The sequence below is a fragment of the Chrysemys picta genome, chromosome 6 (genome assembly GCF_011386835.1).
Source record: "Chrysemys picta bellii isolate R12L10 chromosome 6, ASM1138683v2, whole genome shotgun sequence".
NCBI lineage: Eukaryota > Metazoa > Chordata > Testudines > Emydidae > Chrysemys > Chrysemys picta.
The window spans coordinates 47,162,572-47,186,277 of NC_088796.1; the positions used below are offsets into that span (position 1 = coordinate 47,162,572).

At 40.6% G+C, this 23,706-nt stretch overlaps 1 protein-coding gene across 8 annotated transcripts in view; it reads left to right on the forward strand.

The window, feature by feature from the left end:
- The window catches only part of ANKRD31 (ankyrin repeat domain 31), a 133,516-nt gene that overhangs the window by 79,845 nt on the left and 29,965 nt on the right, over positions 1-23,706 (forward strand). For all 8 annotated transcript variants that reach the window (XR_010588790.1, XM_065550081.1, XM_065550083.1 and 5 more), the window contains 7 exons: positions 512-2,069; positions 2,762-3,022; positions 11,980-12,171; positions 15,337-15,479; positions 18,058-18,217; positions 18,730-18,842; positions 20,035-20,122. Coding sequence is in view for 7 of the 8 variants with exons in the window: in XM_065550081.1 (XP_065406153.1) it covers positions 512-2,069; positions 2,762-3,022; positions 11,980-12,171; positions 15,337-15,479; positions 18,058-18,217; positions 18,730-18,842; positions 20,035-20,122 (2,515 nt within the window). In the remaining variant the exon portion in view is untranslated. The remainder of the gene's footprint in view (positions 1-511; positions 2,070-2,761; positions 3,023-11,979; positions 12,172-15,336; positions 15,480-18,057; positions 18,218-18,729; positions 18,843-20,034; positions 20,123-23,706) is intronic.

The following is a 23,706-nucleotide window of genomic DNA, read 5'->3' on the forward strand; positions in this document are numbered from 1 at the left end:
AAACAGTACATACTAAACATTTCATAACTAATCTTTAGCATATGATGAGGCGTGGAAAGACCTTTTTTCTTACTTGCTATAATTTTATGTGTTGTGGTAAATATCTGTGTAATTTACCTTGGTAGAGACTATCATTCTCAGAAATACTGTATTGGAATATAAGTGTTTTCATTTTTTCTGTGTTTAACTTACATCCTAAAACACTGTTTTATATGTTATTGATGATAAGCATTCACAAAACAGAGTATCATAAACACAAAAATAGACCCTTTATTTGGAAAACATATTTTTGATAGTGTCATTGATGCTTTCAACATTTAGTTTAGTTTTTGTTGTGTTTCTGCTCCAAGCAGATCACCAGATGTGAAATAATCTCTAAGACAAGTCCAGTTGAGTTCTACCATATTTTGTGACTTGTAGCATTGACTATACAGTTGAAGCAGCAATCTAGAATGAAATATTACAAAGCAATCTACCAGAAAATTTAATTAATCATGTTTTGTTTTTGTAGTTGGAAGTACATTCAGATAGCACAGTTCACAATTCAGATGTTGGTAATAATAATATATCAAAGCAAGGATTTATCAACTTTGAACAAAGTAGCAAAGAAAATTCAATAAGAAATGCCAAAGGTTCCATCTCCAGAGTATTTGAGGATCATAGATTGTTGAATGAAAAAAACTCAAAAGATACAAAACTGGTTCCAACACAGAGAAAGAAATCAGCAGGGACTGTAGAAAAGATTGTATCTATTGAGAATGTCAGTGAGTACAGGACAATTGTGTCTCCTTCAGATACATCTAGAGACAAAACAAGAAGCAGAAGCCACAAAACATATGACCCTCATATTGGACATAACAACATTGGGTTCACAGTTAATACTTCTTTCTCAAAAAGAATAACTAGGTCCTCTGTACATCATAATTATAGTTCAGATAATATTTGTGAAGTAGGGGGAAAGCCCAGCATACCCAAACAGACAGAAATGCAAAAAGAACATGACTTCTATAATAGTGATACTCCAGTTTCAGAAGAAAAGGAGAAGACTTGTGGAAGCAACAACAAACCTTCAATAATAGTGACAGACCAGGTAACTGGTTTACTGTGCACTGAATCCTCAATTCCTGTAGTGAAAGCATCTACAGAGCAGTCTGAGAATGCTGAGTTAACAGAACTTGATTCTCACTCAGTACTTCCTTTGTGTGAAGAAATCAGTGTGCCTCTTGTGACTACAGAGCAATGTTCTATGAATCAGGATAATGAACGCCATTGTTTTAACCACAATAAAGATGGTAGCATGGGTGACAAGAGTCTGAACGCAGCTAAGAGAATAAGTAGTATCCACTTTGTTGAAGAAAACATCATTTACAATGAGAATAATAGACCATCAGACCAGTTTCTTTATTCTGAAAACTCCAAAGATCAAATTAACTTTGATATCGATAGAATTATTGAGGAGGAACAAAGTTTAAAACACTCTTTACCTCTTTTTGAAGGTATTTCTTTACAGGGAAACTGGCTAGAATCAGAAAGCCTAACTACATTTTCACCACAGGGAACTGTAAAGCTCACTGATTCAGGCTATACAGTCCTATCTGAACAGTATATTGACAATGAGAATCAAAACATTTATAAAAATGTCTCTAAAGATGTAGATAACTGTACTGTACAAACACTTCAAACAAGTACAGAAACGCTTTCATTGCATGAATTTTCAGCAGCTGTTAATAGAGCTAGTGATTCTGAAAGTCCTGAGAATGTTAGCATCAGTGTGCTAAGACCTTTTGCTCATCAAACAGATGAGGGAATGAGGATGATGCTAAGCACAGAAGGAAGCACTGGAAGATGTTGCACTGAGAAAATTGAAGATGAAATGAATTCAGATATTAACACATCTACAGCTTTACAGTTACATGAAAAAGAAACATTTCAAGTGAAAAGAAAGAGACAGGACATTCAGGAAATTAGCTTAGATACAGATTTGTATTCCACTAGTTGTATGAACAAGAATTTACTTCATCCATCTCAGCTGACCCAAGAAACAGAGCAGGAAACTTCCCAAAAATCAGGTGAAAAGTTTTATTTATTTTTTAAATAATTTTAGGAATTCTCTGTAGGCATGTTGTAGTTTGTAATAGATCTTTTAGAGCAGCACAATATGTGCAGCATATACAGTAGCAAACACAAATGGCAAATGCATGAATTGCATTCCAGAAATATTGCCAGGTATGCAAAATTAATTGATTGGCCATTTTTGCAGCCGAGCCCCTGGTAGTTATTTTGTTACTTTCAAAATATAACTATAATATTGATAAAAAGAACAGGAATACTTGTGGCACCTTAGAGACTAACAAGTACTCCTGTTCTTTTTGCGGATACAGACTAACAGGGCTGCTACTCTGAAACCTATAATATTGATATTGACTAAAATAATGAAAATGAAGAAATTCTTAAGCACTCTTTGTTACAGAATTTTTCTTTAAAGAGAAACCAGACTAAAACACTACATTTTCACAGAACAATTTTTGAATCCTTATTTATTCAGTGTTTACAATTTTCATTGTATAGTGAATGGTGAACAAAATGTTCATAATACAAAAATATTTCCAAAGGTTTAGATAATTATATCATAGAAGTACTTCGCCTATGCTACATAAACACTTTGACATTAATTTTCATCAATCAGTTAATAGAGCTAATGTTTCTGAAAGTCATGAGAGTCGTGGCACAGATATTTTAAGTCCTTTTGTTCAACAAACAGATGAGGGAATGACTGCTGAGAGAAGTGGAGAGCAAAGCACTGGAAGATGTTGCATTGAGAAAAGTGAAGCAGAAGGAACTGCAAAGAATAATACTCCTATAATGTTACAATTACTTGAAACAGAAACAATCCAAACTAAAAGAATAAGACAAGACCTTCAGGAGACCAGCCAAAATACAGATTTATGTGCCAATAACAGTAATTCACCTAATCTATCACAATTCAGTCAAGCAGCAGAACAGGAAATGTATGAGAAATCAGGTGAGTTGTTAATAATATTTTATAAAGATACGTTTATTTTTCAAGATTTATAAGAAGGAGACTTTTGGTAATTTATAATAAGTGATTTAGAAAAATAAGCATAGTGCTTGAAGCATATATCCTGTCCAACAAATGCCAAGTGTGTGAACCACTGCCAGGGCTTCTAAATGTATTGATAGTTATTATGTAGCTATTGGAGAATAAGCACTTAAACGATAAATATTATTACTGACAAAGCTACAAGAGCGAACAAAGTTTCAAGCACTTTTTCACTATGTTGGTACTTACTTCTTTACAGGGAAAAGAGCTGACTTAAAGGGTTTGTCTACATCAGGGGTCGGCAACCTTTCAGCAGTGGTGTGCCGAGTCTTCATGTATACACTCTAATTTAAGGCTTCACGTGCCGGTAATACATTTTAACGTTTTTTAGAAGGTCTGTCCCTAAAACATCCTCAATGCAGGGCAATAGAACCTTATGATACCCTACTCCAAGCTGTCATTCTCTGTCTTGTATGCAATCTCAGCAGCCTGGCAAGACTGAGCTGTCATTAAACTTAGCAGCCCAAGCAACACACTTGTTGCCCACCTCTTCTCAGGATAATGGATAAAATGATCAAACCTTAAAAGCTAACTGTAATTACATAGCAAAAAACACAATGTAATTACAATGTAATTATAAACTGCATTGAGAAAAGTCACAGTGTTAGTACATTGTATTTTCCATGCTTGACTTCCAGCAGAATATGTATTAAGAACACCAGTGGGATGGTACGAAGTAAATCAAGCATCTAGTCAGCTTCTGATCATATGAATCAGTAGTAATGCATACTGAAAAGCAAAACCTTATTGTAATTGCTATGTAACTGCATTGTAATACTTAGCCTTATTATAAAGTTTGACAAAAAATAACTAAGGATATATCTGACATTTAAAAAACCTACTTGCCCTAGAAGAGTAGAATTCTGCAAAGCTGCTGTACGTAGGATATGTACAGCAGCAGGTAGAAGGATATGAAAAATATTTTCTTAAATGGCACCGCAAAACTGAGTGTTGAGATTTATGATAGGTTCTCTCTAAGTGAAACTCTCTCCTACCACACTGTTAGTTTATATAACTCATTTGCTTTGCATTTTATGAACTCATTTGTGCTGACTTCTCCCTCAAGATGGTGCCTGGTCTTGTGTTTTGTTGTTATTTTTATTTCTCTCTTTTTTTGGGAAACATCCCTTCTTCTGTGTTCGCTAGTCCTAATTCCAATTCTCCAGCTGGTGTGACTACATTGGAGTGACTCCTGATTTACATCGGCATAAATCAGGTCAGAGTCTTTTGTTCAGGGCATAACACCTGTAGAAGGAGTTAGTCTCCTCTAGAAAAATAATCCCGTTGGAAGTAATCCAGTTGAAAGAGGTTTTATCGCATACTTTTAAAATGCAATTTCTTGCTGACAACTGATGAATGTCTATGGGAGCTGCTCAGCCCGCCGCCACTCTGGGGTACCTGCTGCTGGCCCCTTGCCAGCCAGGGTCCTGCCACTGGTCCTACACAGCACCCGCTGCTGGCCTGGGGAAAGGAACCCCAGACTGGCAGCGGGCTGTGACCCCAGCTGGCAGGAGCTGGCAGCTGAAACCCAAGAGCGGCGGCAGGCTTTCCACCACTGGCTCCTGCCAGCTGGGGTCTCAGCCCGCTGCCAGCCTGGGTGAAGGAACGCCTGGCCGGCAGCGGGCGCTGAGTGGGGCCGGCGGCGGGACCCCAGCTGGCAAGGGGCCAGCAGCGGGAACCCCAGAGCGGCGGCAGGTTGAGCTGCTCAGCCCGCCCCGCTCTGGGGTTTCAGCCGCCGGCTCCTGCCAGCCGGGGTCTCGTCCCGCCGCCGGTCCCACTCAGCGCCCGCTGCCAGTCTGGGGTTCCTTCACCCAGGCCAGCAGCGGGTGCTGAGTGGGACCCCAGCTGGCAAGGGGCCAGCAGCGGGAACCCCAGGGCGGTGGCGGGCTGAGCGGCTCAGCCTGCCCCGCGTGCCATCAAAAATCGGCTCGCGTGCCACCTTTGGCACGCATGCCGTAGGTTGCCGACCCCTGATCTACATTTACAGTGGCATGTAGAGTAAAGACACTGCATGCCAGCTGAGCTAGCACAGACTAGCATAGAATCTCGGACAAGGATTCATCTGTCTTCTTTGGATGGTTGAAGATCTCTTTGTGGGCACACTTGATGGTCTTGCAGGTTGGGCTGAGAGCAGTTTTGTCCTTTTCAGCTCTCCATTCCATTTGACCACCTGGATAGCCACAGAGGTGTTCTGCAGCTTTTAGGCTGAGAACATAACAGCTGTATGCGTATACTATGTCCTCTTCTCTCTGGTGGTCACAGCCTACTCCTCCTCATCTACCTCCAGCTGTGTAGAATGCTGCCTGGTCCTCTTGACTCTGGTGGTTACAAACTGCCAATCCTCCTTTCTGATTTCCACTCTCACTGATTCCTTGATCACCAGTTCCTTTCTTTCTTGAATCTGGGATGGTGATGCTTCCTGAATCTGGTTCCCCAAGTACTCCTCAGCTTCTCTGATGCTCTGCAGTGTCAGTACTTGTTCTTCAAACCGTTAATCTTTTCTTTCATCACAGCCATAAACTTGCTCTTTATACACAGGAAGTCCCTTCTGTCTTCAGGCAGGAAAGAAGACATGGCATATCCGCTGCAGATCACGGTAACTGTTCTATCACTGGCCATCACTGTAATGAATGTAGAACTGTACCTAGAAAGAAAGCTTCTCACACTACCTTCACCAAACTCCTTCCAAAACCCCTATTTGCCACTCCTGTTTGATCTGTATAATGAGATATGTATGTGGATGTAAGCAAAGTGAGAATGAGCTCTCCCCTGACATCTGGTGGTGAGCTGTGGAAAAGGACTTCCGGGGCTGATCTTGTTTGCATGGGCACACCCACCCTGCCCAGCATGATGGACTGCTTGCCCAAATGGTCACTTTGGCTGCTGTGGGATCCCTAGTTATTGGGGCAGGAGTAATAAAGGGTTGTTATCCTGGTTATGTGAATCAAGGACAGTAGAACTGTACTTGGCATTTTATGACAGAGGGACTCGCCCTTACCTATATAGCACTCACTAGGCAAGGGACATGGGTTCCAAACTCCAGTGGATTGAGGGGGCAGGAGTTTGTGCCTGGTAGTGTGGGCCCCTTCTGAGGGCCCTAAACACCACTTTTATTCCGCCTTTCTCCAGTGTGCAATAACAGCTAATTTTGACTCCATTTGGAGTTTTGTTACATACTACAGAGCTGAAATCACTGATACCTGGGTCTAAGCATTAGACCTACTTTAGGCTAGCGGTGCACTGGCACTGAGGCTCCCCTTCTACCAGCTAAAATCACTGAGAGCTGAAGTCACTAAAGAGCTGAGCTTGCTGAGAGCTGTGTTAAGTGGAGCGGGGGGCTAGCAGGACGGCTAGCGGAGAGGAGTGGATAGTGGAGAGCTGTGGCATGGCGAATGGAGCGGATGGCAGGGTGGCTGGCGTAGAGACGCAGGTGGAAGTAAAGACTGTGGCAGAACCCCATGGAGAGGTGTGGCAATCAACCCGAGCAGTGGCGCATGTGAGAGTGGGGGGAGCATATCTCCCCCCACTTCCACCCAGGCTGGGAGGTAAACTCTGCAGAGGAACTTCTGAACTCTGGGGGCTGCACTGATCAAGGTCAGAAACTGTGGGTGGGGTGACTGTTGGGTTGCTGGACTTAAGACCCTGAGGGGAAAAGGACACTGCCAAACTTACTTGGGGGTGGGTCTTTTGCTCATGATTTATGTTATGAATCCTGTTTGTGGTGTTTCCCCAACATAATGCTGCATTGTTTTCCCTCCTTTATTAAAAGGCTTTTGCTACACTCAGACTCGGTGCTTGCGAGAGGGGAAGTATTGCCTCATAGAGGCGCCCAAGGGGGGTGGTATGTAATTGTCCCAGGTCACTGGGTGGGGGCTTGAGCCGGTTTTGCATTCTGTTATTGAAACAGAACCCCTAGATACTGAACCCGGCCCTTGTTGCTGCCAACTCTGACAGGCAGGCGAGTTACATGTATATACTTGTGTGCATATTATTTTGTTCACCCATTCTGTATTTCCAGTTGTAGTGGGAAAACTTTTATCAAAACCATGTATTTTTCAGTGTAATCTCCTCTGGAAGATCATTTCACAGCTCAACTCTTTCTCCTCCTGCCCCCCATCCCTGCCTCCATCCCCAGTTGAGAATACTGTCTCCAGAAAACATTTTATTCATCCAGTATTTTGTGAGCTGCATGGGCCCATAGAAAGCAGCTGTTTTGATGAATCACGGAAGGACATGCCATCACTGGTGTAGCTGAAGGCACTGAAAACTGGGACCATGTGGCTTCCAGCTGTGAGCAGAAGCGGATTGGGAACCACTAAAAGGATGAACATACATGGGTGATGCTTCTTGGCTTGCTCTTCTTCCTCATTCATCAACTTTTTGTTATCCATCATGGATGGCTGTTTTATTCCTTACCTTATCTCTTCCACACCCCGGTGGACTTTCTGACCCTTTCTGTTCCTGAAAAGAAACCTTTTGTTCCTACATTGTCATATATGCAGTGGTCAATATGAGTATCCGCTTCACCCATTTACAGTACATCACTCATTAGGCCCTACCCATTCCTTTTTGTCTTACATAGAACTAAGTGAAAATTGCTAAACTCTCTTCCTACAGTTTGGTTGTCACAAGAGTCACACGTTTCTCACTAAACAGTTAACAGGTCAGTGCTGAGGTTTTGAATATTTGTTTAAAGCGTGGATACCACCCAGTTGCATTTTTGATTTTTAAATCTGCTTTTTATGTTTGATAGGATTTTAATACTGAGTCACACACACAAAAATGTACATAAAAACAAACAAAAAAAATCATCCAACAAATTGGATGCTGTATTTGCCAAGTTCCTGTCCTTTCCCACTCACAACCCACCTGAGGATGCACTCCAGAGAGAACCATTGTTCTTAGAGTAATCTAACAGTTCCTCATTGTGCTGCTGCAAATATTTTTTAGCAGACATAAAGAAGACTGTTGTGCATGACAACTTCACTGGAAAACTTTGCTATTATTTGTGTTCATTTGCAGCCAGTTGCTAATAGTCATTAGCTTAATGGGATGTTGTTGGGTTTTTTTTTGTCTACCTCTCTAAAGACTCCCTTGGACATCCTCCAGTCCCAGGAGCTTAAGGAAGAAGCAGGAACTGGAGAACAGATGATTGATTTGGGATTTCAGAGCCAGAAGCTTTTAGGCTAAAATTCAGTACATTATCTCAAAGAAAAAAAGGATTGAGTTGAAGGGGTACATGATGATACAAGCTGCCATTGTGTGCTCCAGAATCTCAGCTTTCATTTTGAAAAAGTAATTCCCCAGCCTTTAAGGCTGCAAAGATAATGTGAATCAAGTGCAGCTGATGCAATGATATGTACCTGAGTTTGCAAAGAGCGAGAAACAATAGGGCAGAGAGATTTGTGTATTGCCCCTATCCATCTCTAAGGGGTGTTAACTCAGATACTCAGTAATGATCATTTAAATGTCAGTATTGCTAATTTGCTGTGAGCTACAGCTCATTTTGGCACCATGAGCAAGTGGCACTTAAGAGAATACCACCACTTTTTTTTTTCCTGTATCAAGAAGGAGGCTATCTCTAGGAATGCAGGGAACTGAGGATTTACTGAGAAGAAGCACAAATTGAAGGGATCAGCAGAGCTCATGGGTCTAGTCAGACCCCATGTAGAGGGAGCCAAACTCAAGGAGCCCAGCAGAGTAAATATTGCCATAGTTTGAACCTCTTCACAATCTACTGTGATTGACATCTAATTTTGGCATCTCAGATGGGCAAAGCTTATTTTCTGGAGAGAGCTTGGAGGAGCGGTTTAGGTTGGATATTAGGAAAAACTTCCTAACAGTCAGGCTAGTTAAGCACTGGAATAAATTGCCTAGGGAGGTTGTGGAATCTCCATCATTGGAGATTTTTAAGAGCAGGTTAGACAAACACCTGTCAGGAATGGTCTAGATAATACATAGACCTACCATGAGTGAAGGGGACTGGACTATATCACCTCTCGAGGTCCCTTCCAGTCCTATGATTCTATAATATAGGTTTTACATCCTATTCAAATGGAATGTGTTTTCTCCATCACTAGACATAGTATGAAAGGTATAATATAATTTGCACAAAGTGAAATCTGTCTATACAGCATCTTATAGGTAGCACGTAAAGACAATGTGTCAAATTTTGCTTTCAGTTACACCACTGTAAATCTGGAATAGCTTCACTGAAGTCAAGGAAATTATTATAAATTTACATTTACAGTGTACTCTAACCTGTTTAAAAAGATGCTTTTCCGATCATACAAACCCAGGGCATAATACATATTTTTGAAAACTGTATTTGAAAAATTCAGGAACATGATAAATGGGCACATTCTGCTCAGTTACCATGAGGCAGATCTGGATTAGCACCAATAAAAACAGTGGAGTTATTTCAAATTTATACAACTTTACAAGAGAGCAAAATTTAGCCCATGGTGTTTCAACCATTCTACAATAGTGAAAAACATTTAACATTTCAAACCTCTAATTAATTAATGGAGATATCCTATCTCCTAGAACTGGAAGGGACCTTGAAAGGTCATTGAGTCCAGCCACCTGCCTTCACTAGCAGGATCAAGTACTGATTTTGCCCTAGATCCCTAAGGGGCCCCTCAAGGATTGAACTCACAACCCTGGGTTTAGCAGGCCAATGCTCAAACCACTGAGCTATCCCTCCCCCCTGAGCTCACAAATATTTCTCACAACTGTTTCTTCCAGTTACCCTAATACTTTACAGAATATGAAATCCTTTGATCAAGGACCACATATGAGAATTTTCAAGCAGATGGCTTTAGTTTTGGTGACATACCTATGCCTGGTTTCATTGTCTGACAGCAAAGTGTGACATTCCCCAAGGTACAATCTGGACTGCTGAATAATTGTCTCTCCTCAGTTCTCCCTGGGATGCCTTTTACACTGCTTTACTGGTGAACAGCCACTCCTGGCCAGTTAACACACAGACTCCAGCATGTAACTTGCTCCCAGCTGCACAGTATTGAGTGCTACTAGTTAGTCCCTCATAAATTACACTGCAGAAGAATACCAGCAGATTCCTAATCCCAACTTTGTCCCCCAGAAATGTGCGACTTGTACTGCTCAGTACACTACACTATAAAGTATCTAATTTTGTCAGTGGAAAATTATATGCACCAACCTTCTTATCTCAAATGGAGTTTCCCCTCGCACTTTAATCCAAACACACTGGTTAAGATACAACAATAAAATAAGTCTATTAACTATAGAAAGATAGATTTTAAGTGATTACAAGTAATGATGCATAAAAGGTTATAAAAGAAATAGAAGAGTAAAACGCAAGCTAATATCTAATTTAACTAGCCAAGTGAACTTAAAAGCAAAAAGGTTTTGTCTCGCCATATGTTTATAGCAGTCTGTATTGGCTGAAAAGCCTTCCAGCCAGGACCACCTCTCCCCCAGTTCAATGATGCTTTCTTTGTCTTTCGAGCATTGTAGCAGTCATGAGGAGAGATGGGGATGAGAAAGGTAATTTGTGTTGTGTGTGTCCTCCATTCTTACACCCTTAGTTCTTCCCTTTTTGATGATTATCTCCAGCTGGGGTACAGGCGACAGGCAATCTGTTTACACAGAACCCCCCCGCCCAACTGTGTCTTTGCCAATATGTAAAGTCCTGGCTCATACCCTTCTTCCTGCCAAGGAATGGTCGTATAAGTAGGTGATTGTCCAATTGATTATGCTGATACCTGGCTGGGAGTGTTACTGTGTCTTTGTCTCTGAAGAACTGGTTTGGGCCTGCCTATCTAACTCTGAAACATGTTACAGCAATTTTATACAGTAGAAAATTAAAACTTTACATACAATGTTGATACACATAGTTTACCAGGACAATGTTCAGCGGATTATGAGTTTTCAAATGATACCTCACAAGGCATACTTTGTACAAAATGTATCATAGTCTTGTAAAAGTGGTGAACATAATAGCATAGACTGTCACACAGTGTTATCTGGAGAAATTGTCAGTTGCTCCTTCTCTCGGTACTGTTGGAGAATAACAGAGTTCTCACTTTTTGTTTGGGTACAGCAAGTCAGATACTTTATTTAGCTCTCTATCAATTGCATAGAGGGAGAGAGCTAAACAGATCCCTCAACAGGTAAACAATTACAACAAGCATTTATACCTTTTGTTACAGACAATAATGAGCAACAGCTGCATTTTGTTTATACATAGGTCATTCTGATATCTTGTTTTGCTCACTAATGTAGACTCTTAGTCTACATTCCATATTATCTACACAAGGTCGCAACAACTTCTCACACAGTTCTTTTCCACTCGCCTCACACATTCCTCGCTTCTACAAATCTCGTTATTAGGGTTACAGTTAGCCTGACTCTTGCTAACAAACTGTCATGCATTGCAATCCCCTTCCTGTCAGTTCTTTCTCTGCTTCCACAGTACCTAACCCTGTGCAGCTTCCTCCCATTTCTGCCTAGAGGAGATGAAGTCCCAGCAAGTAGTAATATCTCCTGAAGTCACTCCTAGTAACTGAGAAGGAGTCTATGGAGAAATGTGTTAACCTTCTTGTTGCTATACTACGTAGTTGTGCTGAATAACTATGTAATCTTCTCCCTCCAACTTTACCTTGTTGCACCCTTATTGTAAGTTATCTGGTAGTGGATTGTAAACTCTTTGGGCCACAATCCATGTGTACTTGATCTGTATTATATTTTTGGTGCTGTCAAGTAATAATAATAATTAAAACAATGGAGTTGCATAGAGTTATGCTGTTTGAAGTGAGATCAGAAGCTTGTCCCAGTTTTCTAATGAGAAATTTTGGTGTTCAATATGTCTTTAGAATTTTCACTATCAAGCAAAGAAGAGATAGCAGCTGTATCTGCTCAGCCTACCCATATTATAAGAGCCGGGATAAAAAAGAGAAATGCCAAAGGGGAAAGTCGCCTGCACCTGGCTGCTAAGAAAGGAGATTTAGCTTTAGTGAAAACTCTTATAGCATCTGGAATATGTGTAAATCTAAAGGATAATGCAGGTTTGGATGTTTTAAAATTACTTCTTTGGTGATCCTCTAGTGTTTCAGTTTGATGGCAATTAAGAAACTCAACTTTTTTTTAAACTCTTGAAAGAATGTAACCAAGATGTTTTAGAAAATAACGTATTGGTACCTAGTTTATCGAACAAGGTTAGTAACAAGGATTACTTTGTTATACCATTGTTATCTTTGAATTTGTATTTGCAGTCTTTCAAATGATACATATGAATATTTTGGCGATAATATGCAGTATATTGACCAGCGCATCAGACAATTGTGTATATATATTTATATACACACTTGTATGAATGTGTGTGTGGATGCATATACACACACATCACGTAGTATGGTGACATCTGTGGTGGGTACCCCCCAGGGTGCCATCTGGAACTGGGGTGCCACTGAACCCTCTGATTCACCAGCCTGGGCTCCCTCTCACACTGTGCTGCTGTGACAGGCTGCAGACCCACTCCCGGTCCTACACTTCCACTAGTATTCAAAGAGGTAACACCAAGCTGCAGTTACATGCAGGCTTGCTGACCAGCCACTGCATGAACCAATGGTAGAGAGGCTACAGCCAAGATTACCCCCAGCCCCAGGCATGCACCCCCCCGCTGGAGTATAAACCCAAAATTATACCGTCTTGCGCTGCACAGTGAACTATACAGCATAAGCTCATAGAGCATCCCTCCCTTGATGTGGAGAAGAAATGCAACAGCCCCTGCCCCTTGAGCTAAGAGTCCCAAGCACTTCACTCCAAACTTACTGGTTTTGATTAAAACATAAAATAAGTTCATTAACTACAAAATGATAGATTTTAAGTGATTATAAGTGATAGTGAACAGATCAAAGCAGATTACCTAGTAAATAAACAAAAACTCAAACTAAGTTTAACATACTAGAAGGATAGGATTTGAATTAACAATCTCACCCTGACTGATGATACAAGCAGGCTTGCAGATTCTTAAAGCACAAGCTGCATTTGCTTTGCAACTTAGGTTTCCCAGGGTTCCATACTCAGGTTAGAAATCCCTTTAGCCTGGATCCAGCATTTCCTCCAGTTCAATCTTTGTTCCTCAGGTGTTTTCAGGAGTCCGCTTGTGTGGGGAGTGAAGAACAACAGATGATGTCACTCCCTGCCTTATATAGCTTTAGCATATTGCTGGAACCCTTTGTCCCAAACTCAGTTTGTGGAAAAACACTGGTATCCAAGATGGAGTTCCGTGTCTTGTGACCTGGTCACATGTCCTTGCATACCTTGCTGAGTCATAGCAGCCATTACTTGCAGGCTGTCTGGAGCGTTCTCAGGAAGGCTCACCAAGTGGTGGATAAGCTTCTCCTAAGTTTTTCCCAATGGCCCATTACCGTGAATAGGCCTGTAGCGGGGTGGTCACCCCACTCCTGCCTGGAAGGGCTTAAAGCAGCCTGGGAGAGGGCTGTGGCAGAGAAAAGCTGGGCTGATGGGGAAAGCAGCCACAGCTGTAGCCAGTGCAATCAGGGCCCAGCTGGCCCTTATAAGAGGGCAGTGGGCCAGAAGCACGGAGAGACTCTCTCTGGCTTTGAGAGAGAGGGACCTGGCTGCAGGGAGCTGAGAGAAGATACCTGGAGTGGAGCAGGGCTGGGTGAAGGCCAAGGGAGCTGGGGAGCTCCGGCCTGGAAACCCCCCAGGCTGCGGCCTAGTGGAAGGCCAATTAGCTACTGGGATTGCAGGGGGCAGCCCATGGGTAGGCAGAGGCAGCAGGTCCAAACTCGCCTTGCCTATGATGAATGGCTTTTACACTGCAGTCTGCCCCAGGGGGCTAGATGGTGACTGGAGTAGCCCACGACTGAGGCAAGGCGAGGATAGAGGCTTAGGGTTTCCTCTGGGTGGGGAGACCCTGAGACTGTGGGGGTATTGCCAAGGGGCAGCACCCGAAAGACAAGGATCACCGGGTCCTGGGAGGGATACGGGGGCCAGCGGCAGCCAGGGCCGGCTCCAGGCACCAGGCAACCAAGCACATGCGCTCTGGCGGTGCGGCGCTCGGCGGGGGGAGCAGGCTCCAGCGGCGCGGCACTCGGCGGGGGGGCGGGGCGCGGCGCTCGGGGAGGGGTTCCGGCGGCGCAGCGCTCGGCAGCAGCGAGACACCGGCCTGCAGTGCTCCGGATGCCGGAAATGCTAATTCCCTGAGATGAGCAGCAGGAGGCGCCGCAGCAGTGAATCCCGCACCACGACAAGGCCCTTCACAGTCAGCTATCTAGACTGGAAGCATTTTGCCTAGTGGGTATCACTCAGGTGTGACTACATATGAAATACAGATACATAGTCAATATTCAGAACTTCAGATACAAAAGTGATACATGCATATAAATAGGATAATCATATTCAGCAAATCGTAACTTTTCCAATGACACCTTATATGACCCATCTTGTACAAAATGCATCACAATTATGCCATAATAATATCATAATAATATTACTAGGATGAATATGGGATGTAGTATCACAACATCCGTGTAATAAATTGCTCAGTTGTTTAATAAATTGTGGACACACGTGATACACATTTATCATGTACCTCCCCTTCACTTTGCCCACTTGTCTTGTGAATGCAGTGGCATTACTCACAAGTAAAGTTATCCACATGTGTAAATGCAGAATCAAGCTCTCAGCCTTTGAGCCACTTCACACAGTTCCATTTATTTAAAATTGCATTACAAGGTAGAATTTTTCTTCTTTTCCTCCTAAATGTAGATTTTCCTCCTAAATTATGCAAGCCTTAGCCCCAGCAATGGCCAGTATTCCATTCTGGATCCATGGCCGGTTTAAAGTTTGATATCGCATGATGCCACCAGTGCTAGAAATTAGATTGTCAGTATTATGCTTTTGATTTCTGATATTTCTAATCTGCAATTTTTATGCTATTATTATTTCTGATAGTATGATTTAAAAAGCAGATAGTACATTTCTTTAGCCAGTATTGGAATAAATTTATCTTTGGAGTCAACTGAATTACAACAGGGAAAAATTGCCTCAGTGTTTCAGGGTAATTCTTTGTTTCAGATTTATTATAAACAAAGAAGTCAGAAAGTTACCGGACTGAATACAAAAAAGTGTATAATTGTCTGTGGCCTGTGTGGGTTTCAGACATCAGAATCACAATCTAAATTTTGATCTGGTTTTACTAGGCTGGACAGCAATTCATGAAGCTTCCAACGGGGGATTTACCGAGGTGATCTTAGAGTTACTAAAAGCTGGTGCTGATGTTAATAGCAAAAGCCTGGATGGGACTTTACCAATACATGATGCAGTTTCTGGCAATTATTTCAAGGTACAATTCTACTCATATTACCATGCCTGGGCCTGATTTTCAATTATGGTCATACAAATGCCATAGTTGTTCATGGAAATGAAAATGATGATTTAAATAACTGAATCCAAAATTATTAATAGAATACATGTGTAGACTTTCATTAAAAATACATAAACGTAAGTTTTTAACCTGTCAGAATTGAAGTTCAGCATTGTGTTTCTTCTGCAACAAACAATGACAATATGAACATCTAAATCAGAGCATGTAGCTGTATTTCTTCTGCTATTTTATGTACTGTTGATGTTAACTGTAAGAACCAAATTCTGCTTTGGGATGTACATGTATACTCCCATTGAAATAATGGGAATTGAATACATATATCAGAGGACAGAATCTTGTCGTAAGAACCCTGTAGGCCTGAAATGCAGGTCTTTGTCAGTAAGTGAAGAAATAAGTGATTTTTAAACAATGGGGGCCACATATTTAAAGGAATTCATGTGTCTAACTCCACTCATTTCAAGGGGAGTTAAGTGCCTAAATACCTTTAAATACCTTTAAAAATCAGATTTTGGGGCTGATTTTGCTCTCACAGTGGGGTAACTGAGGAGTAGCTCCACTGAAGTTAATGAGGTTATATTCGATTAAAACAAATGAAAGTGAACAAAGACTCAAACCCAGTGTTTTTAAAATGCATTCATTTTTAATTTTGACATCTCCATTTTTTGTGTTAATGATTTTGGATCATAAACAGTTTGTTAAAAAGTGTTTCAATTAATCTTTGAAGAAATATGTCTTAATTTTGTTGTAAGAATGAATGTGAGATTGTGCCATCTCCTCAATGTTAAGAGAAAGTTGAAAGCATGTTAGGAATACTTACCAGCTGGAAGGGAGAGAGATGCATCAAGATGAAGCCACCTTCCAGTTAGCCAATTGCCCTGGTCTACAGTACAGAATTACTTTGATATAACTATGTCGCTCAGGGGTGTGAATAATCCACACCCATGACTGACGAAGTTATACTGACCTAAATGCTAGCATAGACATGGAAGTTATTAAGCTGATAGGAGAGCTCTCTCCTGTCGGTTTAAAGTGTCTTCACCAGAACAGCTACAACGGCACAGCTGCAGGTTTCTAGTGTAGACCTGCCCTTAATGGTAGCAGCTGGTTGTATTTGCAAAATGTAAAGCATCAGCTATCAGAAAAGAATGCTGGTAGAGGTACCCATAAAAAGGAGATCCTACCTTGAGAAGTTTAGCTAATGGCCAGGTAGTTATGTTTTGCTGCTGTATTTCATTAGTTTCTGTTTCTTGACACCTTCACTTTTCAGCAATGTACTAACAAGGTAGTAAGAGAGAATTGTTATTACAGATAAACAAAGTACTTTATTTTTTCTTCCTAAATGAAAAGCTGTGGGAGGACAAGAGATACTCAGAACTTTCCAGCAATTTTACAGGTCCAGAGTTTCTAAGGTAGCATGCAATCAGGGAGGAAGAGAGGGGATCAGAGGTTTGCTTGGTGGGCAACTCATGGATGAATTGATCCTTTAGGGGGAATCTGAGGTATCTGAGAAGGACCAGAGCATCTACACTGAGGTACATACCTTCTGCAGTTGTACTGGGGCATTCCATCCCCCATAGCAGCATATTTCCCTTTGAACGCTCACTTCACCTACATGTGAGATAGTTTGAAGGCCCAAAATAGTAGTTTGTGTAAGTTAGTGCTGACAGTATTAATCTAAATGAGAATATTCCTGTATATTTGCCATGGAAGGGTGCCATACAGAGGACACTTAAAAGTCCATGCTGTTTTGCAAAGGGACTTCCATTAAGTTAGAGCTGGGTAGATGATATCAGATTGGTTCAAACATACACACCCTTCCTCCAGTTAGTCAAAAGAGCAGGTTTTCCATCTCTTTCATCTTCTCTGTGACAGAAAATAAAAATGAAGGAGATGATTTCACTGGCATGAATGGTGGACCAGGAAGACTCAGGCAGGGAAATAAGAGTAGTAAATCTGAATTTTTTTAGCAGGTAGGGCCTATGTGTGCAAACATATACAGCTTAACTTTAAATACTTAAATAGTCCCATTAACTTCAATGGGACTAGTCATGTGTTTAAATTAGGTATGTGCATAAGTATTTATAGAATTGGGGCCAAAGTCACCATCACATACCACTGAGAAACAAAAATCCACTTATTTTCTGTATCTTGTTTATATTTATCCAAAATGGTTATTTGACATTTACCAGATTCTGTTAATTTGGAATTGATTTATGATTCTCTGTAGCATCATGGAAATGTGTTGCATATAGTAACACTGTGAAGATGACCAACTAAACAGGCAATTATGAATTGGTCATATATTTAATAAACAAAAATTAAAAGTATAAGACATGGAACTAAGTAGATAAATGCAAAAGATACTTGCAAGCTAGATTGCTGTACTCTCTCCTCCTCCCTTCATACGTTTCTTTGTCTTGTTAGAGTGTTAACTCATCAGAACCGGAACTATGTCATTTTATTTGTCTGCACAGCACTTAGCACATTTAATGGTCTACTGTGATGACGATAATAATAATTAAAAACTATGTTGCAGGCAGTCAGTATTCTACTACATCATGGAGCAAACCCTAATGAGAAGGACAAGTATGGGAAAAATGCTTTGGATGAAGCATGCAATGATAAAATGAAGGAATTGCTTAAGTCTTATGGGGCTACTGACAGTGAAGTTGCTTATGAAACAACTGAGGTTACTGGTATGTTAGCTATTTCATAATGTTAATATGATAATTTTACATCCTTGTCTCAAAAATGCTGCAAGTTTGCTTGAGTGTTTTCATGTCAGGGACAGGCATTTTTTAGCAGTAATATATCCTTGATGGTTATTTATCTATATAATTAAGACAGTAGAATGTATGGCACAAATTATTTCCTGGTAAAGTCAGTGGAGTTATAAAAAGGATGTATCTGGTCCCTTAAATTTTGTTGGTTTTCTGTATTTCACTCACATAAACCTTGTAGTTTTTGCATTGAGTATTGGATTAATGTTTTAGTGGGTTTCAGACTTAAATATAGTCTCCAGAACAGTAGTATTTAGATAATTTGATTTGATCTTATTTGCATATACAAATTTTTATTTATATCATCGTCTGCTTTTGAGTCTTAGTAATCTGTATAATTGGCATCTATTCTATGATATTGGTTTTATACATATAATTTTAAAATAATAATGGAAATATATTTGTTTTCTTAATTGTGGGGAGGAAAGATATAGGTCCTTCTAGATCAAGAAGACCAACACATACTTATTATGATTGCTGTAAAAAGACTGATATTCCATTGGTTTTGCACCATGATATGACCAGAGAAAAATGTGGCACAGTAAGTGTAGATGTTGAGTTTTTTAAATATTGCTTTGCAGTGCAGTACATTTCTATTCTGTATATTGTCATCTGTTGATTTAATAATGTAATTACACCATGTGTTTAGATAGAGTAATAATCCCTGAAGTGCATGCTGAGAGGAGCAACATGTTATGAAGCTAAGCATGAAGAAAGTAAAGATAAATTCAGTTTATGCAATCTATCTCCATCTGTTTCTGTTCATGATTCCTGTGCATCTATACTTCCTTTCCATTAGCATGCTACATTAATATTCATATTGTTCATATGGATGGAAAATGCCAGGATCCATGAAGTCTCTCACCAGCATTTCCAAAGTGGCCCTTCTGAGGAACAATGACTTGGCAATCAAGTTAATTCGAGAGAGATGAAAGGTTATTTTGGTTTAAAACAAAGCTTATTTGAACATAGGCCCTGTGAAAGTAAAACTCTCAATGATACATATGAGTCTGTGGCACCTCAAATCGCAGCACTAGAGGTGATGGAAATGCCTTTCTTTAAACTATCTATACCTAGAGCCCCATGCATTCCATTGCAGCAGCAGTTGCTGCTGAAAACACCCATATTGTGCTGCAGAAACAAAACGTTCATTTAAAAAAAAGTTCTAGCCCAGATGGTTGCACAGGAAACCTTGAAAACATTAACCAAATGTAAACTGTTGCAGTGTTCTGTTCCCAAATCTGCAAAAAAGCCTGAAAAATGGTTCTAAATATCAACATTAATTATTCCACTGCTGATCATTTTAACAGAAGCTCTCAGCTAATGTGCTTATCTCAACTGCCTCCCACTTTTCTACAAGTGCCAGAAACCCCAGCTGTCCCTATCCCAGCTGTCAAAATCTTCAGCTTTGCCCCTGACAGCTTCTGTGATGCAGTTAGGCTTGTCAATACAAAACTCTTTGGCATAACAAAAGTGTAAAATGTGGGGAAAGATCAGATAGACTGAATTTAATATCAAAATAAACCACATGGGCTGTTGTACTAGTTTCATACTGGTTCATTTTCATATTTAATTATAAACCTCTGTTTTCTTTATTTAAATGAATCAACCACGCCAGTGTACTGTTGAAGTCAGGAATATTGCCACAGAATTTAGGTTCAGCTTGCTTAGGTTCAGTAAAACCTTGTCTATACCTCTGTAACAATAAAGTTAACAATCTTTGTATTTGATAGTATGAGTCCATCATTGCCACATTACAAGATATAGAAAAGAAGCAGGAAAAACTGTCGCTGTTTGAAGTAAGAAACCCAAAAGATGAAGGTAGATGTGAATTCAAGTTCAATTTTCATTATTGCTCTAATGTTTGCAAACATTACTCTAGTATATTGCTAAGTAATATACTTTCATACATCCTTCTGGAAAATACAATTTGAGAGACCGGTTCTAGGATAAAGAAAGAGGAGTACTTGTGGCACCTTAGAGACTAACAAATTTATTTGGGCATAAGCTTTCATGGGCTAAAACCCACTTCATCTGATGCATGCAGTGGAAAATACAGTAGGAAGACATATACAGAGAACATGAAAAAATGGGTGTTGCCATACCAACTCTAACGAGACTAATCAGTTAAGGTGGGTTATTATCAGCAGGAGAAAAAAAAATTTTGTAGTGATAATCAGGATGGCCCATTTAAAACAGCTGACAAGAAGGTGTGAGTAACGTAGGGGGAAAATTAGATGGGGAAATAGGTTTTACTTTGTGTAATGACCCATCCACTCCCAGTCTTTATTCAAGCCTAATTTAATGGTGTCCAATTTGCAAATTAATTCCAGTTCTGCAGTTTCTTGTTGAAGTCTGTTTTTTGAAGTTTTTTTGTTGGAGAATTGCGACTTTTAGGTCTGTAATTGAGTGACTAGGCGTCACCTTCAGCCCTCACTCTCACAGGCTAGGTCTACACTACCCGCCTGAATCGGCGGGTAGAAATCGACCTTTCAGGGATCAATTTATCGCGTCCCATCGGGACGCAACAATCGCTCCCCGAATCGACGCTCTTACTCCACCAGCGGAGGTGGGAGTAAGCGCCGTCGATGGGAAGCCGCAGAGATCGATTTTGCCGCCGTCCCTACAGCGGGGTAAGTCGGCTGCGATACGTCAAATTCAGCTACGCTATTCGCGTAGCTGAATTTGCGTATCTTAAATCGACACACCCCCAGTGAAGACCTGCCCACAGATCTTGGGAGACAGGCCAGTCCTCGCTTACAGACAGCCCCCCAACCTGAAGCAAATACTCACCAGCAACACAACAAAAACACTAACCCAGGAACCTATCCTTGCAACAAAGCCCATTGTCAACTCTGTCCACATATCTATTCAAGGGACACCACCATGGGACCTAATCACATCAGCCACACCATCAGAGGCTTGTTCACCTGCACATCTACCAATGTGATATATGCCATCATGTGCCAGCAATGCCCCTCTGTCATGTACATTGGCCAAACTGGACAGTCTCTATGCAAAAGAATACATGGGCACAAATCAGATGTCAAGAATTATAACATTCAAAAACCAGTCGGAGAACACTTCAGCCTCCCTGGTCACTCAATTACAGACCTAAAAGTCGCAATTTTCCAACAAAAAAACTTCAAAAACAGACTCCAACGAGAAACTGCAGAACTGGAATTAATTTGCAAACTAGACACCATTAAATTAGGCTTGAATAAAGACTGGGAGTGGATGGGTCATTACACAAAGTAAAAACTATTTCCCCATGCTAATTTTTTCCCCTACTGTTACTCATACCTTCATATCAACTGTTTGAAATGGGCCATCCTGATTATCTCTACAAATTTTTTTTCCTGCTGATAATAGCCCACCTTAATTGATTAGTCTCGTTAGAGTTGGTATGGCAACACCCTTTTTTTTTTATGTTGTCTGTGTGTATATCTCTTCCTACTGTATTTTCCACTGCATGCATCCGATGAAGTGGGTTTTAGTCCATGAAAGCTTTTGCCCAAATAAATTTGTTAGTCTCTAAGGTGCCACAAGTACTCCTTGTTCTTTTTGCTGATACAGACTAACACGGCTACCATTCTGAAACCTGTCACCATGCAAGGTTCTAGGATAGTACTTAATTCAAGACTTTTAAAGTAGGGGTTCTCAACTTTTGGTATACGTACCTTTCAGGGTACTTTCAGTCATATCTGCGATATACCAGATGATAAAAAGTGAAACTAGCTATTTGGAGGTATGGAAATATTACCTTTTCAGTTTGAACAAATCAGGTTAGCCATAAAAAACATGAATATCTGAATAAGAACAACAGCAAGCAATAGTCACACAGTGCTCAGTAACTCAAGTCCAATATTATTGACAGTGGTCTCTTATTCATGATTGGATATGGTTGTTTTGGAGCCCCTCCATAGCCAAGAAGAACTATGCATGTATATGCACAAATGAATACAGCATTTTCATTCCAGTGCAATTATAGTTGTAGGGACCCAAAACATTTTATGGCAAAAAATAAAAAATGTGTTAGGGGAAATGATGGGGCAGATTCATAAGTGATGGCAGTTGGAGGTGTAAATTATCTTTGCCCTCTTGTATCCAGGAAAGATTAATTTCAAAAGAAGAAACCTGATGGTACAGATCTCCTACCACCTCAAGACTTCTGCTGGTGCAGATCAGCTTTAGTTTGTTGCTGGAGATTCAGAGGAACCAAGCTGGCAGCCGCTGCTGAGGGAATGTATTTAAACAGTGCGTCTCCTGGCCTCACTTGACATGTGGCCTTCCCCGCTGGTGTTGTCCATTTTTCAGGCAGATCCGACCCTCTGTGATCACTCTATTCCCCAAAAGAAGGAAGTTATAGCTATTTTCCATCATTGAAACCACTCCTAGTATAATTTCCATTGCTGGGGCTCAGTGTTTAGGTTTGCACTAGCAGATGCCAGTGTAAACCCAAGATGAATATAGCCACATGTCTTTTAAACTAACTAAATTTGAGGTCCTGCAAAGATCAACAGAGCCCCGTTAAAAGAAATGTGAAGTAGGGAAAAAGTTGTTCTTGTTCATAGAGAAGGGGAATGAAAAAAGACTCAGGTGATTGTATATAAAAGCTTTTCAATCATATCTACAGTCAGTTGCTCAGCAGTGGTGGAATATTCAGTCAAACCCATGGAGCTTCAGCTAAATAAATAAATAAAATTTGAGAGTTACTGCTCAAAATGGTTACATTTCCATGTGTTTGAATAACCAGGCAGGCTCCTGTGTGATTGAAGCAGAGACCCAGTTTCATAAAATAGAAATAAGGAGTATCAGACTTCCTCTGGCTAAGGTCACAAGAGAAATGGATAAGATGGTCTTTATTTAAGTCCCTTGTGACAAAACCACCTAATAATTTGGCACCTTTTAACATAAACTGTAGTAGTTGCTTAGGAAGAGCACAAGAATGATCAACAGTATAAAGGTGCATTGGGATTACTATGAAGATAAATTAGCAACACAGTTACATGCAGTATACCCAGCTCTTAGAAGTACTGTGATCTGTCACTTTAATAAACATAATATGTTCACATTTCCCTTATTTTGATAAATAAATACATGCAATACTCAGTAAAATGAGAAAATCAGCTTTCTGGACACATTCTGTGAGTTGTGGGTTGTTTTTTTCATTCTGCAATGTTCTATTTTCAGGTGTAATGGTTGATAGAAATAAAAAATGTGTATTTCCTGTTTACTAATGGGTTTGATTATATTTGGTTATCATATCATCCCACTGGCATCCACAGGGACATGTTGGTGTGACGCTTCCCAGGGATCCCTAGGGTTGTGAGGTATATCTTTCTACCACCTGCTCTTAGCGGGAGCAAGCCTTATCTGTGCCTGCCATGGGTCAACTCCATGAG